We start from the raw sequence: 17859 nt of genomic DNA, 5'->3' as shown, positions 1-17859 counted from the left end.
GTTGTTGGTTTTATCATCGTAGACTACGAATGGGCGATTAAATTGAACCGCTTCTGCTTGAGATTAATCGGTCTGTGGCCCCAAAATAAAGAAAGAAGATTTTTGGAGCTGTTGCACGCAACGTTGGTTCTCACGGGGATAATCTTCGTTTGCACGGTTCCTTGTTTTTTCGCTTTGTTCATGAAATGCGACAACCTGCTAGCTTACATGGATAGCATAGGATACTGCATACCGTTTGTGATCACGCTACTAAAATTTGTCATTATCTACAACAAAAAAAAAGGTGAGAACCTGTATCGAGTGAATCACGTGCTTACAGGGTGTAAGAGAAATATTTGTCACGGGCTTCGGAGATGAATCTACGTGTAATGATAGATGGAGACTTCTCGAGAGAACTCGTTAAATATTGAACTTTTTGTTTCTTCGTATTCTGCTCCTTAAGAAGAAGAAAAATAATGAATTCTTTCGGTGGAAAGCTCGACAGTAAATAATAAATATTGACATTTTGAACGGTGGTGACGTAGCAGCTTCTACAACGTTCATTGTTTCGAAATAAACAAACAATTGGTTTTGAATTTTTAGGTCGAGATTTTCACCGACTTTGATGTACGTGGATTCATCCGCAAAAATCGAGATAAATACCCACTACTGCCCCCTGGTATCAAATGATTGTATCGGGATGATTTGGATCTAATTTGTTTCTTGTTTTCTTTTTAATTTTAAGTTCTCTTGCCAATTTTAAATATGATCGCAGACGACTGGGCGAAATCAAAAACAGACATAGAAAGAAACGTCATGATACGCCGAGCACGAATTGGTCGAGCGTTCAACATATTCGGTTACACGTTCTCGAGTATATCTTTAATGAGTATGCTCATTCTGCCAAAATTTGGCATCTACCTTCGATACACGACGAACGGAACCGATTTGTTTCCGCTTCCAACTTATTACATATACGATGTGTCTCAAAGTCCGTATTACGAGATAATATTCGTCGTCCAAATGATCACTATACTGACAACTATATCGTGTTACCTTGGGGTTGATAATTTTTTTGGAATACTTATTCTTCATATTTGCGGCCAATTTGAGAATCTTCAAACACGTCTGGCAAATATAAAGGAATCCGAGAACTATGATCGAATCTTAACGACCATCTTGTTAGACCACACGAGACTTATCAGGTATCTTGAAACGATTGTTACATTCGACGCGGCACCTTATTTCGCCAACAATTAATTACTCGTTTTTATATCTATTGCATCGTTTTACATGTTTTTGCATTCATGGTCCATTAGTATATTGCAAATAACGACGAACTTTCCTGCACGAAGATTGCACGATGTATTACGCACTGCTTTTTGTTAAAAATATCTTTGTAAGCGGATTAACTTACGAGCGACCATCCTGAAACATTGATCTTGATGGAACTTGTATTCGTGAACGCGGATTTGTAGAACGGTCAAAAATATTCCACACAAAGTAGATTTCGCTTTTAAAGTTTGCTTTTTCGTTTTCGAATTACTTAGTTTTTTGTCTGCACACGAGAGAAATTCTTATACATTTGTAAATATTTACGTTGTAGTGCGGTCGACACGATCGAAGATACGTACACACTGTTGCTTCTCATGCTGTTTCTCTACTTCGGTGCAATTTCTTGTGTCTATGGATTGATGTTACTTACCGTAAGTGAATTAACTATTTTTGGAAGAACAACAAAATATTCTCCGATGGAAACGCAGTTACGTTTCATCGTGATCTGTACAAACGTTTCCTTCGTAGGTGTTCGCTGGAAAAGTGCATTTTTCCGCGTTGAGAATATTTTATTTATTATTAACATTTTTCAATACTTTTGTTCAAACGTCCCTTTACTGCATCGCGGGACAGATTTTAGTGAGTCAGGTAAGCGAGAGTTCCAATTGCACGATGTACACGTGCGAACGATTCGTTTTACTAGTAGTAAATAGTATTCACGAACGTTGCGCATAAAGTCCGAAGGTGTACACGAGGCAGCCTACGAGTGCGAATGGTTGAATTTAAAATCGAACGAAGCGAAAAGTTTGATTTTGATCATGATAAGAGCCAAGAAGCCGCTTTATTTGACCGCCGGAAAATTATTTCCCATGACGATGCTGACATTCTGCAACGTAAGACGCATCTTCCCTCTTCTATCTTTTTGTTCTTGTTAATCCTCGTATCTGTATTTCTCATTTGGCATCGTTTCAGATATTGAAAATATCATTCAGCTATATGTCTTTCCTATTAACACGTGTCTAGTAACATGGGTAAATTGTAAAAATAATTAATACAAATCGTAGATCGTATTGATGTATTTACTATCACGGAAGAAGATAAATACCTAGTCCACGATTTTGATTATTTATAGCAGGAGTGGATTGAAATGAACGAAGCTACGTTAAAGGTTTCAAATAGTATATTGTAGAAAAATTATCAAGAAAATGTCTATGATAGAAGTTTATTAATAATAAAAATATATGTATAGAATTAAAATAATTAAATTTAACACAAACTAGCAACGCTTATCGTCTACCAACGATAGCCATTCACGACTCTCGACAACGACTTTGCTGCTTCACACTGCGTTCACTCTTGACGTTCGTTCCTTTTATCTCACTGTGTAGACACGCTTTCTGTATTTCCTGGTATGCCCAAGTATGGTCATATACAATGGACATCTCTCAACGCCATAGGGTTTCCGTCGTTGTCGATCGTCACTTTCCTTTTGCTGCCTTCCAGACTATCGTATTCTTAAACTATGTTTGACCTAAAGCACACACATACACATATAGTTTGTCTATTCACTCAAGAATCTACGATACTGCAATATTTTCTCCTAACCACTTTGCATGCCTAATGAAACTTACAGACTAATCAATTCTCGATTATATGTATAAGCGTACAAGGAAATCTTTTAAAGAGAGGAGTTACGAGAATATGACTTTTGAAAGAGTTCACGAACCCTGTACTCGACAGTAACAGCTCAACGAGAACATATTTCAAGTATATTTAATTTATTATTCTATTAAAATTTGTTTTCTGATGATAAAACGGTTCCCCTGGATCGACCGATGCGTTTATCATGGAATACGAGAACTATTTTGTTGAAAATTTTCTGGAGATAGATACAAGTTGTATCCATAAACAATATTACAAGGATAATACAAGAAAAAAATATTTCTAGATTAGATATTTCTAGAAATAAAACAAATTTTAATTCGAAATATAGAAACCACCTGTTTCGGGGATATAATTATCATAGAATTTATATTTCAATATACTATTATATTAATTAACCATTTACATATACGACATACATTATGAACTATCGAACACAAATAAACCATTAATAAAATTCCTTCATTTATAAATAAAACATATATACAATTTCGTAAAGTAAAATGAACTGTCTTGTTTTAAGACAATCAAATTTATCGAAATATCTTTTATTTCTTTATCTATAGATTCTCTTAATTATCGAGATAATTTAGATTTTGAAAGTTTCGTCGAGCCCAGTCGAATCTAAAGCTGGATCAAGAATGAAAATTTTAGTTTTCGCAGTTCTATTTATGTCTTTAAAGAAACAACGAAGTGTGACTTTCACTATACCCTGTTCAACGAGACAAGACAGAAGGTAAGGCGACCGTAAACATTTAACAGAAGGAACTATATTAATGGGGAAATATTCGTTGACAATATAAATATATTTAAATAATTAAAAAAATGAGAACACGCGCACACACACACACGCACGTAAGTAGGTTGTAAAAAAATGTTTGTATTACTTTGTAATAATTAATCTCTTCCCTTTATTATTCGGATTTTTTAATTCGTAACGTCCTGAATTGCATGTGAGAACCCTCAATGAAAACCGACTACAAATTCGTTTCTGACCGGCAACTGCTTAACTGCTACCGCAGTGTCGATCACGTGAATTTTTTGTTTAGTTTTTCTACCTCGTCTCGTGGCACAGAGTATAAGTTGGCTGCTGATTGGTTCGAATTCTGAAGTTTCCAAAAAATGATTTTACGAAAATTTCGTATTTCTGGTGAAGTAATAATTACGATTAACCAGGTGATGTATATTGTTAACAATTTTTTTAACACTCGTATGATGCAAATTGTTATTAATTACAATTTATGGAATACCTGAATCGTATTAATATTATGTACTTTTGTAAATTAAATATTTCTTTTTTCAGTTCTATAATATTTACTTTTCAGTTCTAAATAACAACATTCATCGCTAGAATATATATATAACGTTTGAAGAATAATTATTCTCTTACTCTTTTAAATAAGCGATATAACTATAGGGATATTTCATATTTTTATTGGTAACATGTATACTTTGGTAAAGTGAATTTCATTTTAGTACTATACGCTAGTTATTACGCGTATTTCTAACCATTTCTAATCAACTATTGAGAAGTCTCGTCTCATTTTCTTCTGGAAAAGTCAGGTGTATACTTAAGTGTCATTCTCTGTCAGAATATTTTACTATTAAACGAATCAGAGAAAAATGTTTGAACCACGAAATGCAGGGGCTGCTTCGATTATAGTTTTAAGTAAGTTAAAACAATGACGACTTTGATTTTCGTTTGTTTAGAAACTTAACCGAAAGATTTCCTGTCTCACGATGTCGTGTGCTCTGATAATTGCAGGTCAGAATACGAAACGAAATACCGGTCGTAAAGTTCAGAGAGAAAATATTGAAGCCGGCAAGGTGAGTCCGAGAAAAAATTCGTCCATTTACCTTTTATGGTTTCAGATTGTCGGCACGCCCACGTGTAGTTTCCTTTAAGGAATACCTCGTTAATACTATTTATAATTGTATCCAATAATACTAATAATTTTCGGTATAATTTATATAATGAAAATGTAAATGTTTTTTTTTTTACAAATAATTACTATATTATTTTTTGTGATCAGTTTTAAAACGAACCCATTATAGTTCCATTATAGGTACTTTCATGATCAAATTTATGTATTTTTGGCCTGTAAGTTTAAATACAGATTATTCATAGTTATATTGTTTTATAAAGGCAATTGCAGATGTTATTAGAACATGTCTCGGACCACAAGCAATGTTAAAAATGTTGATGGATCCAATGGGGAGCATAGTCATGACCAACGATGGAAATGCTATATTACGTGAAATAACGGTACAACATCCAGCTGGAAAATCGATGATAGAAATTGCTAGAACTCAAGACGAAGAAGTTGGAGATGGTACCACATCGGTTATTGTATTAGCGGGAGAAATTTTAGCCACTGCTGAACCTTTCCTTGAACAGAATATGCATCCGACAATTATAATAAGGGCATTTCGTCAAGCTTTGGAAGACATAGTGGTCATCCTTAATGAGCAAGTTAGCATAGATTTGGATTGTAATGACAGAAGCAAATTGATTCAAGTGATAAATTCTTGTGTAGGAACTAAATTTATTGGTCGTTGGTCTGATTTAGCTTGTCAGATTGCTTTGGATGCAGTTTATACTGTTATGCTTGAAGAAAATGGTAGACGAGAAATAGATATAAAACGTTATGCAAAGGTGGAAAAAATTCCTGGTGGTACTATTGAAGATAGTACTATTCTTAAAGGAGTAATGATTAATAAAGATGTTACACATCCAAAAATGAGAAGATACATTAAAGATCCAAGAATAGTTTTATTGGATTGTCCTTTAGAATACAAAAAGGGAGAGTCGCAAACTAATATAGAGATAATGAAAGATACTGATTTTACCAGGATTTTGGAACTAGAGGAGGAACATGTGAAAAAGATATGTGAAGATATTATATCTGTAAAACCTGATGTAGTGATCACTGAGAAAGGAGTATCAGATCTAGCCCAACATTATCTTGTGAAAGCTGGAATTTCTGCTATTCGTAGATTGAGAAAAAGTGATATTAACAGAATTGCAAGAGCTTGTGGTGCAAATGTTGTCAATCGTACAGAAGAATTGCAAAATGAAGATGTTGGTACCAAAGCTGGTCTTTTTGAAATTAAAAAACTTGGGGATGATTATTTTTGCTTCATTACGGAATGTAAAGACCCTAAAGCATGCACCATTATGTTAAGAGGTGCTAGTAAAGATGTACTAAATGAAACTGAGAGAAACATACAAGATGCCCTTCACGTTGCAAGAAATCTTCTTATTGAACCCAAATTGGTACCAGGTACATAACTTTTTATTAAAATATTTATGATCCATATTACAACATTATATTTTTTGTTAAAGGTGGAGGAGCAGTAGAAATGGCAGTATCAAGACTTTTGACAGAAAAAGCTGCAAGATTGGCAGGTGTGGAACAATGGCCTTACAAAGCTGTAGCACAAGCACTAGAAATAATTCCAAGAACTCTAGCACAGAATTGTGGAGCAAAAACGATTAGAACATTGACTGCGCTACGTACAAAACATGCCACTGAAGGAATGACATGGGGTATTGATGGAGAAACAGGTCAATTGGTTGATATGAAAGAACGTGGAATTTGGGAGCCTTTGTCCGTTAAATTACAGACGTATAAAACGGCTATTGAAACTGCTATTTTATTGTTACGAATCGATGACATTGTCTCAGGAAGCAAAAAGAAGAAAGATAATGAATCTGCACCATCTGCCCAAGTTTCCGAAGAAGCTATGAAGGATTAATAAAAGCATTAAATTTCTAGTGGACTCGAAGTGCTTTTATTTGTGTTAACGTTTAATAATTCATGTCCACCATAATTTTATTGAAATTCAATTCATGTTCATAAAAAGCATTACTTGCTTGTCTGTATGCATTTTCGTATAATAAAATACTTCGATCAACTATTCAAGAATAACGCACGTATCATATGTATCTATCTATTATTTTCAACAGACTGCTTCTTTTCATTGTAACAAGCTAACAATAAACAATATTTGCAATTAGTGCATAGTAATCAATTTACTGAACATTGTTTTGCACATAGCATGCTTATAAAGAGTCCAATAAAAGTAAGAACATATTTTACAAAACTGATACTTGTATGTATAGATATACATTGGTAATCGGTTTTATAAGCAGTACTGTTTCACTCCATGTTTAACATACCGTAACGTAATACAATACTACTTAAATGTTATCTTCTGAACTTTCAAATGCCTATCATTAGCATTTGATTATATCCAAATAACATGTATAATACCATTTTGTAACTTAAATTGAATCATGTAGATAATATTATGTTTAAATGATCAAAGTTTATAAATGTGTTTAAAATTTTGTAAACATTGATTACATCTTCTAAATAGCAGCAAATGATATTTAAATTAAAAATCCTTTTAAGAAATGAATGGCAGTTTATTACATTTAATGTTCTGCCATAATAATTTTCGAAATAGTAAAATCTCTTAGTAATAACATTTCTTTAAATAATTTAAATAGAGCGTAATTAGTAATGATGATCAACGATGCGTGGTCCGAGCGGTTCGAAAGATTAGAGAAGGCTCTATGAGATCGCAATGCACTTTGAGGAAGGTGGCGTTTCACGCGACACAGGTATATCGATTGTGTGTGTGGGGTGGCCGGCATGAGTGAAGGCCGACGAATGGGACACAATTTTCGTAACGGCTCTTTGCGAAACTGAAAACTGTCCGGATAGACTGAACGATGAGAATGATTGTGAGATGATGCCAGGCACATCTCGCCAACTGGGAACTTCTAACGGTGGTAAAAACCGATTTCCTTTCGATTGTTTGTAATCTTTTTATGCGATACCGTGTCGATATTTCTGTCAAGGCTGGCAGATGTTTAATATTTTTACGCGACTCGATGCAAACGAAGGATACGAACCGTATTATTACCGTTCTTTCATATATAATTGTCGTTTAACGAACGAGAATGTATCCACGTGGTTACGTGTATACGGAAGTGATTTTCATATCTGTTTACTATGAGATTGACAGGTGTCTATGTTCTGTTAGTTTTGGACTTTGATTGTTAATAAATAATAATTATTTTGTATTAACACGAATTCATATAACAATTTTAAAGAAAATACTGCCCATTGTGTTTACTTTTTATTTACATTAAAAATATTTGTAGATACAGTTCTTTGTTATAATATTAAAAAATACAGGGTCTTGAAATAAATTATTTATGTAGAAATAGAACAACTAATGTTATTAGTTTATGAAAATTATTTTCTATTAGTTATGAACTTTATTTTCATAATTATTATATTTCTTATCATTAAGTGAACGAATAGAATTTTTTACATGATAGAGCAATTTAAGCAAAATACACTTTTGCTTCTGCAATTAGGCCCTGAGTGGGACACATTGATGGAGGTTCATCATGAACCAATTGAGAAAAATTTTAAATTATTGGAGGAGATTGGCAAGTAAGTATTTATAATTCACATATTATATTGATAATAAACATGTGTATATATTTTAAATCATTTATGTATTTATAAATTATAGAGGACAATTTGCAATAGTGCGAAAATGTATGGAAGTAAAGACTGGAGAATTATATGCTGCCAAAATTATGAGGAAAAGACGAGTTGCCAGAGGTGTGGCAGCAGCAGACATTGGTAGATATCTTTTGTTTATGCATTTATAGCTTTTCTATAAATAATTGGCCATATTTTGTTTTAGCTCGAGAAGCAGGCTTATTAGCACGATTAAGGCATCCAAATATTGTTTCATTGCACAAAGTTGTAGACACAGGCACAACCGTTGTTTTACTTTTAGAATTAATTTCTGGAGGAGAGCTTTTTCACTGGGTACCATCTGGTGAATTAGAGGCTGCTCATGTGGTTTGTAATATAAAATTGTTCATATGAAAAAAATATTTCAGAATTCAGGTAATAAGCTTAATATTAATTTATTTTTTTATAGGTCCGTCAAGTCTTAATGGCACTTAGTCATTTACATTCTCATCAAGTTGCTCATTTAGATATCAAACCTGAAAATATTCTGTTATCAACTCCTCCGCCAATGCCAAGCATAAAGTTAATAGGTAATACACAAACATTGGTAATTTGCCACTGATGTTTTAACATGGATTATATATAAAATAACTACATGTAATCTTTTTTGTATAAAGATCTAGGTCTTTCCCACCGATTAGTACCTGGATCAGAACACAGAGCATTATTTGGTACACCTGAGTTTGTAGCTCCTGAAATTGTAAATTACGAACCACTCAGTTTGGGAACTGATCTTTGGGCAGTTGGTGTTTTAACATATATTCTTTTAAGCGGTGCATCACCATTCCTAGGTGAAGATAAACAAGAAACTTATGCAAATGTTGCTGCTTGTCAATATCAATTTGACAACGAGTATTTCAGTACTGTATCAGAAATTGCCAAAGATTTCATACGATCCTTGTTGATCAAGGATCCAAAGTAAGTAAACAAAATTTGTAACTTGTATTAAATGTTTTAGCTTTGAGATTTATAAGTACAACTGAGAATAGAATAAAGTAATAACAACTGATTTAACTTTCAGAGAAAGAGGAACTGCAGAATCGTGCCTTAAACATCCTTGGATCCTCACGGTCTGTTCCTGAATGCAATAATTATAATTTCTTTATAATTATTAGAGTTGATCCTAACTTTTGTTTTTAATCACTCACATAATTTTTTTGATTTTTTATGAAATAATGTTTATTTATGTACATTATGTGACTGGTGTTAGTATCATCTGTACAGTTACATCATACATACAAATTATTTCTTACAGAATATACATTATTAAGTTAAACTCTACACATTTTTTTACTGAACATTTATACCTTAATTATATTTTCGAAAATATAATAATACAATCTTTTTTGCATAGTAGTTTGGGTATCTAGTATTATTAAAAATTATTTTGTGTATTAGTAATTTTTCTTTGAAAATGTCGTTAACATTTTCACTAATACATATGCATGAAAATATATAAAGTCACAACCATATATTGAAGTATAATTAATTATAAGACACAGCGTCTATGAAATAATACAACATTGAACAACTATCTTTTTATTATCCTGTAGGAGTCAGAAGCCTCTCAAGGTCTTGGTGGAGCTATGATTAGTGCTGTTAAACGAGGCTGTGTTGAGGCTGTTTCTCAATTATTGCTACAAGGAGCACCATTGAACGTTAAAGATTCTGTGAGATTTTACTTCTGTGTATATTCTTCAAATATAATAAGTAGGATACAAATATTATGTTTCTTTACACAGAAAGAAGATACTCTTTTACACATAGCGTGTGAAGCAGGTGATGAGGGAATGGTAACTTTTTTAATCGAAAATGGAATAGACCTGGATACACCCAATAAGAAAGGCTTAACACCACTGCATGTGGCTGCTAGGCATGGGTTCATTAATCTCGTTAGACATTTGTGCCTTGCTGGTTGTGATGTTGACAAAGCAAATCGTGGAATTAGAGCAGATGTGACAGCAATTAAGTATGGATATCCTGACATTGCATCATTATTGGATAAGCTTCGAAATGTATGTTTTTAAATAATGTTTACTTGATGGTATCTGTTCTTTACTGATATTGATTCAAATTGTAGCCAATTCAACGTGAAAATTATATTAAACAGTTGCAACCAACACATAGACCAATAGATCGTTTGCATATAAGACTTTTAGGACATTGCGCATCAGGAAAATCATCTTTAATAAATTCTTTAAAATCTGGTATTTTTAGTTTTGGATTTTTTAGAAGGTCAAGAAGTCAGAATTATACTGCAAAGGTAGCTATTTCTAACATGTGAGATGGTAGTGTTGAATATATGGCATATTTTTTAAATACTGGGAAAATGAGATATTTTACTAAAAATTACCTTTTATATTCAGAGGGAACCTAGTATCGAATTAGATGTAACTAGTAAACATGGTTCACTTAGTTTTGAATATAGTGATAGCGAATATGAAGGTACACAAGGAGTGGAATGGAGTCGTGGTAATGTAGGTAAGAAAAATAACTACTCAAGTTTTTTTTTTATGGTAATTAATATTAAAAATATACAAATTGAGAATTTTAATTATTAAGGTGGAGAATGTGTTTTTTGGGAATTGTGTGGTCGAGAAGAGTTTCTAGCATCTTATCATTATGTTCTTACTTTTCAACAACCTGCAGTACATCTTATAACAGTCAGTCTTAGGGAACCTCTTACTGTACAACTTCAGCAAGTCAAATTTTGGTTACGATTTATTTCAGACCGCATTGCATCAATTAATTTTGGTAAGTTCTATTAATTGCAAGTTCATTATAGTATAATTGTGTCTGTTACTAACTAACTTTCGAAATACTTTTTTATAACATAGGTTTTGGTGGCAAATACAGTGATGTAAAAGTTATCTTAGTTGGGACTTATGCACCAGAACCTCTTGCTCCAAACTCGAATACTGGTAGTCTTCTTGCACCACTTTTACCTTTTTTAAAAGAGTTCACACCAATTTTGGGAGATGAACCTCAAATGGTCGCAGTGGATGCAACTAATCCTTCTAGTCCTGGTCTGAAACTACTAAGATCATATTTGAATAATGCAAGGATGGACTTTCTAGAGGTGAAGTGATTATACGATTTATAAAAATTAGCGTACTTCTCGTATCTTGTTACGCGTAACACAAGACGATTTTGTTACTATCAAAGATTGCAAAACGCGTATTCAAAAAATATTATTGCGTCTTCTAGTTTTAATAGAGTAATAACTCGTAATCACTTCTACTACTTTTTCAGTGATAACTTTTTCTTATAACTTTTACATTTAAAACTTGTATACTAAATTTTCAAAACAAACCAAACTAATTAAACTATTGCATGCCGTCATATATAGAACCAGATAAAAAACGAGTCAAGTTCATTATATATTTGATCTGAATTGAGATTTTAGGATATAAACTATGTTAAAATATGTTACTGTACCGAAATTGCACAAGCATTATAGTGAATATTATCACATTAGAGCCATAATCTTATGGCATTGATAATAACATTAATATGGTAACATATTTAAATACATGCAGAAGTTTCAGCTCAGATCAATAACATATATGGCCGCGAAATTCTCAAATTTTTAATCATTTCATGCTTGATTGCACGAGCGACTCGTCCAGTCTAGAAAATTTGATACGATACACTATTAAAATATTTATGCAGAATATATCTAATATCAAAAGGTTCAGATTCAGCAGAATATCTTCGTGTACATAATTATACTTCCACATTTTTTTACAGGAATAACGCCAGTGTTTGTACAGCATGCAATAAATGTGTGCATTAACATTTTCAAAACGGTTCTCATTAGAATCGGGTCATTTCATTTTGCATAGTGCCAATTATATTTGTACGATTCACGTCTTTTTGATTTTAAGTCCTGCAATGTTAACACTATGTTAAACAAAGCATTAATTCCTAAATACGATGCAATTATTTTTGTTGAAGTTATGATTCAGTAACCCATGGTCACTCATGATGCATGGTTGATTTGATATATGTATAAGTAATTGAACTTATCGGAAGTAATATTTTATATTTTTCATAATTTCCGATTGAAGTAATTGTTTGCGACATTTAATCAAGCACACTCCCAACGAAAAATATTATTACGAATAATTTTTCTTATATCTGCTGTCACTCTGTCACATGATCAATTTACTAACAACATATATTTTAGTTGCTGATTATTTGGTCATTAACATTTATTAACATCAGCCTTACTGCATGCAATGCATGATGTAGGAAGGACCGGAAGTTGCAGAAAGTATTCTCCGACGTGAAACGCCGCGGGCTGCGGCCACGTACGTGCCCTTGGCGAATCTTGATAAACAGGTCGAACTATTTCTCAATTCCTTTGATAAGTGATGTGTATAATGAAGCTGTAATTTATTTAATAATTGCTCTAATGCTTTATCCCATTAATACATACATGCACTACTGTCCAAAGCAATAAAAAAAACTACTCTTGTATATATTTTCTGTATCAGTGTATTATTTAATACTTTTTTGCTTGTATTCTATCATTAAGGATTCAAAAATCTTCTTATAGAGTGCACTAGTGTGGACTGGTCTTGCTGAATCTTGGAGAACGTATGTGCAAACATTAGAGGTACCTCCAGTAATGCTCACGCAGGAGGAATTTTTGAAGGAAGTGAGAAAAATTAATCCATTAGTTTGTTTAGAACATTGTAGACATCTTGGGTTGCAATTACAGGTTCGTGTGTTTTATTATTACATAAGGTTAATATATCCTTTATTTTTGATATAATAAACAAGCATTTATTTTCAGAATTTAGGAGAATGCATGCTACTTTCTGGAAATTTGGTAGTTTTAAGTTTAGAATGGTTTTGGCAGGATGTAGTAAATTGGCAATTAAGTCCAGAACAAAGAGGACGTCTTGGGGGGCGTACTACAGGGGTTTATGCTTTGGAAGATTTTCAGGCTCGTTGCCCTTGTCCTGCAGGTCAAGCTTTACAAGCTTTACAAGCTGTAAATTTATGTGTTCCAGTAAGTCATTTGATATAATTTAAGATATTTTATATTATTTTCAAGTAATGTTTTCACGTAATAAAATTACTTAATTTTGTGTTAGTGCGAAGTAGACGATGATGAAGTAGAGTATGAAATACCCTGCTTGAACCTTGTTGAACGTTTACCGGGATTATGGGAACCATGGAAACCATGTACCAATATTCTACCTCATACAGGTCTTCGTCTTGCTCCAGCTGAGGCTCCTTTATACCATTTGATTGCGATATTTCCACATTTACAAGTATGTAGTTATGATAAATAGTTATCAGTTTATTACATTATACTGTCGCGTTAAATATTATTGATAACAATACGGGATTACATAGGCACAATTGAGAAAAATTACTCAAACATGGGATCCGTCGAATTCAGATTTATATCAGTGGTGGCGAGGATCAAAATTATGTATTGGACCTTGCGAAAGTATAATAACTTTTGAAGAAGAAGACCAGAGTTGTATAGAGATAAGAGTGCGCGGACCACGAGGTACCAGTGCTCAATGCTTTGCACTCCTGAGCATTATTCTCGACGCTATTGAAACAACTATTGAATTAGTTGCTCCGGAAATGTTGCTCGAAAGACATTGGCTAAGTCCTAGTCAACTTCGTGAATATGATGAAGTTAGTTATTTAGTCATGAATAAATTAAAAATTAAAATATTAAGTAATGTGGTTAAAATATATTTAATTATTTTGTATGAAACTTTATACGTATAGGTTGTACATTCTTGGGAACCAGCGCCGATTATATTGGCTTTAATAGACAAAAGTCTTGAAGATGCAAGTCTTAAAAATCCATTAAATGGCCAAGAAGAGACTGTATGGGATATAGTAGGTTGTGGATTACCTTTAATGGAAAATTGTCTTCCTGGACCAAAACAACCGATAAAGCATATTAAACCTGCCGTACAAAGAAGGCTAGCGCAGATGCTCGATCCCCCTGATCGTCACGGAAGAGACTGGTGTTTACTTGCCGTAAGACTTGGTTTAGGAGATCGAGTCGCACAGCTGGATAGTACAGTAGATAGTCCAACGTTGAGGTAAGTTATTTTACAACTAATTTAATAATCATTATTGATCATTTTTGTATTGCATATATTTTTTCTCGACAGATTACTTAATACTGCAGGCGCTGATTGTGCTGTGGGTTCTTTAATTCAACAATTACGAGCTCTCGATAGAGAGGATGCTGTACATCTGTTGCTTTCTTATACACCAACATATATACTATCAACGACTATTGACTCCGAAACGGGATCTAATCTTTCCAGATGACAATGCTGCGTTTATCAATGGTGCATTAATACTTTCTGAAAGATGGATTTCCGAAGGAAATTTTTTTTCCATGTTGTGGGTTTGACAGACTTATTCACCGCTTCCGCCCAACGTAAATTTTGCATTGCTCTTTAATCTAAGTATGTATATTATAGTACATTATCTGTGTACTTCTTTAGAGGTATGTCAAATGCACATGCACTAGTGTGTACTTTTATATCAACTTATTAACAAGCACCTTAAGCGGCACAACATTCATTTTTATATATATACATATACATACATAAGTTAAAAAGTTGTGTAATTTGCATCAATTTGTGTATTTCTTCTTACAAATTCTTATAATACAAATATATCATAATTTAAGTACCCTTGTTAGCATAACAAATATTTATAATTCTATGTTTTCGTTAGGTTTGAAAAATATTTACTTAAGAAGATCTATATGAACGAAGTTTTCATTTTTAATATTTAGAGTTGCTTTTTCATTATGAAATATTCGTAAGCGTTTGTATTGTGATATTATATATTATAATTGACTAGATCCATGATCAAATTTCTTAAGTAGATTTGTATTAGACGAATAATTCTAAATAATGTGTATGCACGTACGTGGCCCACAAAATAATGCATTTACACACTGTATAACACGATACTATCGTATTTGATACTAATATTGTTTTGAAGGCTTTTCTTGATATGCATATATACTGTATCTTGCCAAAACTCAGTGTCAATACGCGCTGCTTTTTGACTTCTATGATATTTAGAAACTATTTACGCGAAAAGAAAGCGAAAATAATTCGCACAATTCTTTGCTTTTTGGTACAACTTATCTATGAAGCTCCATTTCTAAATGGGTATTTTTTACTAAATCGACATTCCTAAAGAACATAATATGTGCCATAAACAATATTTGCTCATCATACCTGTTAAAAAGTGTTAAAATTTTTCTCTATGTTCTATAAATTGATCCTTCTGTAATTATATGTAAATGTAAAGCACTTTACTTATCGACAAACTGAGATTAGAATACGAAGGATCACTTCTTCAAAATATTTGATTCTAGATGAAGCATTTGACATAAAATCGTTTATGTTTTGTAGGCACGAGAGTACTAAACGAGGCACACTGTTTATGTGCAATGTGCATGGATATATATCATAAGAACAAGTAAAATTTGTTGTTCACGGAAGATTTATTCTTTGAACATATCTATTATGTATTCATTTGATTTCTTTGATACTACTTTCGTCTAGTGTGTTAAGTAGACTTACATTCTTACTTTACACGACACAATGTTCGATACACGTCTTAAATATGTAAGAATATTCGTCTATGCTAAAGATGAACACAATACGAGTAGTCTAATCTTCGATTAGAATATGTCTTCAGAATAATTAGTTCTAATTCTGTTCCCATAAAATGTATCTAAAGTACTTCTGTTACTTCCGTGTTCTATATGTTTCTTGTAAAATGAAGATTTAATATAATATCGTATAATTATACAAACTTGAATTATAACATTTACAGGTACTGTAAAGCTTGTGTTTTCACGCGCTGTGTTCATCTTATATTTACACGCTGATGTTTCAAATACAAAAGTTTCTAATGCTGTATATTTTGGTGAGAAATTGTTTTCATATTGTGTACGTTTAATTGTGAAAATGTTGGCTTCTAAGGATTTTAAATTGCTCAGTATTGTTAATCATTTACACGATACATTGCAAGTTTGTTTTGAAGATCAATTTACAACAAACATGATTAACTTTATCGATATTTTTAATTTGTCCAATACGCTTTAATATTTATGTTTACCAGCTTTTGCTTGGTACTATACAGAAACATTTAAATAACTATTGTTAAAGGGAAATTTAACAATACAAGAATATATGCAACAGGGACATTTTTGCGGAATAAGAAATTGTAAAACTATATAAAATTGTTATTTATGCCTTGTACAAATAGGAGAATAGACTTTTTGATTTTGTTATGATCAATGGTATTTACATTTTTCTATTTTTTATAATGATAAGAACATCGATGTCAGCAGAGATTGGTTTTTTCAAAATTGAGCTGTAAATTTGCTTAAAAATATTTAATCCAACATAATCTATGAAAACATACGGTTCGGCAAAATATATTATTAGCAGATCGTATTCTTAAAATTGCAATCAAAATCAATTCTAATTATAGTGTTAGAGTTCTAAGAATGTTCCTGAATGTCAAGAATGTTCTACAAATTACTGTAACATTAAGTTGCCCTGTAAATTTCTACATTGTATTGTAGATTACATTAAAACGGATGCTTTTAAATTAAACATTGTAATGTGTGAAAAATGGCGTGAAATTTTGTTACTTCCGTTTGATATGTACATTTTCGCGAAAAAAAATTCGTAACAACACTGAGTGAAAAATACAGTTATTTTCTTTTATAATATGGATGAAAAATGTCAATAAAACCGTGGTGCTCCGTAAGAAAACATTATTTATGTAGAATAGAATGTCAAATAAAACGTTAAATAATGAATGTAGTACCTCCACAGACATGGAGGTCTATCGTTCGTGATTCTATTAAATTTACAAGTTTCGGAAAATATTGTAACAATAATTTTGGATCAAATAAAGGGAAAGAAAGAAAGCGTCTCGCGTTAGACAAAATAAATTTATTGGAATGTGTCAAAGATACATTCGTATTCTTAAGTTTCATAAAAATATTCAAACTTTCATGCGCGTTGAAAACATTTTCTACGTTACAGTATTTAATTTATTCTTATATATTAACTAATCTAAATTCGCAGCCGATTAGCTGGGCATTACTCGCGATGAACACTCTCGTCGCGAGTAATACCGATTACCAGGTCTCATCACGTGGAGGTTGCTGCGAGCGGAGACCTGGAAAGAGATAGATGGAATCAAAGTTCCATCGATCTCCCTCGACACGCGATACAAACGAAGTTACTAAACCAAGGAGATGAAAGGAATCAAAGTTCCTTCGATCTCCTCGTTTAGTTATACTGAGCAATTACATTATGAAAAAAATGAGGTAAAATTGAGA

At 32.5% G+C, this 17859-nt stretch overlaps 3 protein-coding genes across 7 annotated transcripts; all 3 read left to right on the top strand.

The window, feature by feature from the left end:
- Positions 1 to 2459, top strand: LOC143152562 (odorant receptor 10-like; the record flags this gene model as incomplete). The annotated part of the gene is made up of 6 exons (XM_076322860.1): positions 1 to 283; positions 725 to 1184; positions 1586 to 1685; positions 1783 to 1902; positions 1992 to 2147; positions 2227 to 2459. Coding segments are annotated over 6 exons (1170 nt in total), but the record flags the coding sequence as incomplete, so codon positions are not given.
- Positions 2460 to 4426: 1967 nt separating this feature from the next.
- Positions 4427 to 6936, top strand: Cct3 (chaperonin containing TCP1 subunit 3). The gene is made up of 4 exons (XM_076323513.1): positions 4427 to 4585; positions 4682 to 4743; positions 5063 to 6200; positions 6263 to 6936. The coding sequence occupies exons 1-4, from the start codon at positions 4540 to 4542 to the stop codon at positions 6673 to 6675; spliced, it is 1659 nt and encodes a 552-aa protein (XP_076179628.1). The 5' UTR covers positions 4427 to 4539; the 3' UTR covers positions 6676 to 6936.
- Positions 6937 to 7076: 140 nt separating this feature from the next.
- LOC143152907 (death-associated protein kinase 1) lies at positions 7077 to 17443 on the top strand. 5 transcript variants are annotated; one of them, XR_012993671.1, is made up of 21 exons: positions 7077 to 7717; positions 8273 to 8390; positions 8473 to 8585; positions 8650 to 8810; positions 8893 to 9013; positions 9101 to 9401; positions 9505 to 9553; positions 10037 to 10153; positions 10226 to 10498; positions 10564 to 10746; positions 10850 to 10964; positions 11046 to 11237; positions 11321 to 11562; positions 12738 to 12827; positions 13045 to 13209; positions 13285 to 13503; positions 13589 to 13768; positions 13854 to 14147; positions 14244 to 14566; positions 14639 to 14941; positions 16335 to 17443. XR_012993671.1 is itself a non-coding variant. In XM_076323507.1 (20 exons), the coding sequence occupies exons 1-20, from the start codon at positions 7675 to 7677 to the stop codon at positions 14799 to 14801; spliced, it is 3423 nt and encodes a 1140-aa protein (XP_076179622.1). In that variant the 5' UTR covers positions 7077 to 7674; the 3' UTR covers positions 14802 to 17443. The 5 variants fall into 5 exon arrangements, 4 of the variants coding, with proteins under 4 accessions (XP_076179622.1, XP_076179621.1, XP_076179625.1 ...); XM_076323507.1 differs by having other exon boundaries at positions 8312 to 8390; positions 14639 to 17443; XM_076323506.1 differs by having other exon boundaries at positions 14639 to 17443.
- The last annotated feature ends 416 nt before the right edge of the window (positions 17444 to 17859 follow it).

This window comes from Ptiloglossa arizonensis, chromosome 11 (assembly GCF_051014685.1).
Source record: "Ptiloglossa arizonensis isolate GNS036 chromosome 11, iyPtiAriz1_principal, whole genome shotgun sequence".
NCBI lineage: Eukaryota > Metazoa > Arthropoda > Insecta > Hymenoptera > Colletidae > Ptiloglossa > Ptiloglossa arizonensis.
This window is presented reverse-complemented; position numbering and strand designations above follow the sequence as displayed.

Bases quoted from the DNA above. Each gene is read 5' to 3' on its own strand.
- Cct3 (XM_076323513.1), top strand. From the start codon at position 4,540: ATGTTTGAACCACGAAATGCAGGGGCTGCTTCGATTATAGTTTTAA. The intron at 4,744-5,062 runs GTGAGTCCGAGA...TGTTTTATAAAG, and splicing joins AAAATATTGAAGCCGGCAAG to GCAATTGCAGATGTTATTAG. The intron at 6,201-6,262 runs GTACATAACTTT...TTTTTGTTAAAG, and splicing joins TGAACCCAAATTGGTACCAG to GTGGAGGAGCAGTAGAAATG.
- LOC143152907 (XM_076323506.1), top strand. From the start codon at position 7,675: ATGATGCCAGGCACATCTCGCCAACTGGGAACTTCTAACGGTG. The intron at 12,828-13,044 runs GTCGAACTATTT...ATCTTCTTATAG, and splicing joins TGGCGAATCTTGATAAACAG to AGTGCACTAGTGTGGACTGG. The intron at 14,148-14,243 runs GTTAGTTATTTA...TTATACGTATAG, and splicing joins AACTTCGTGAATATGATGAA to GTTGTACATTCTTGGGAACC.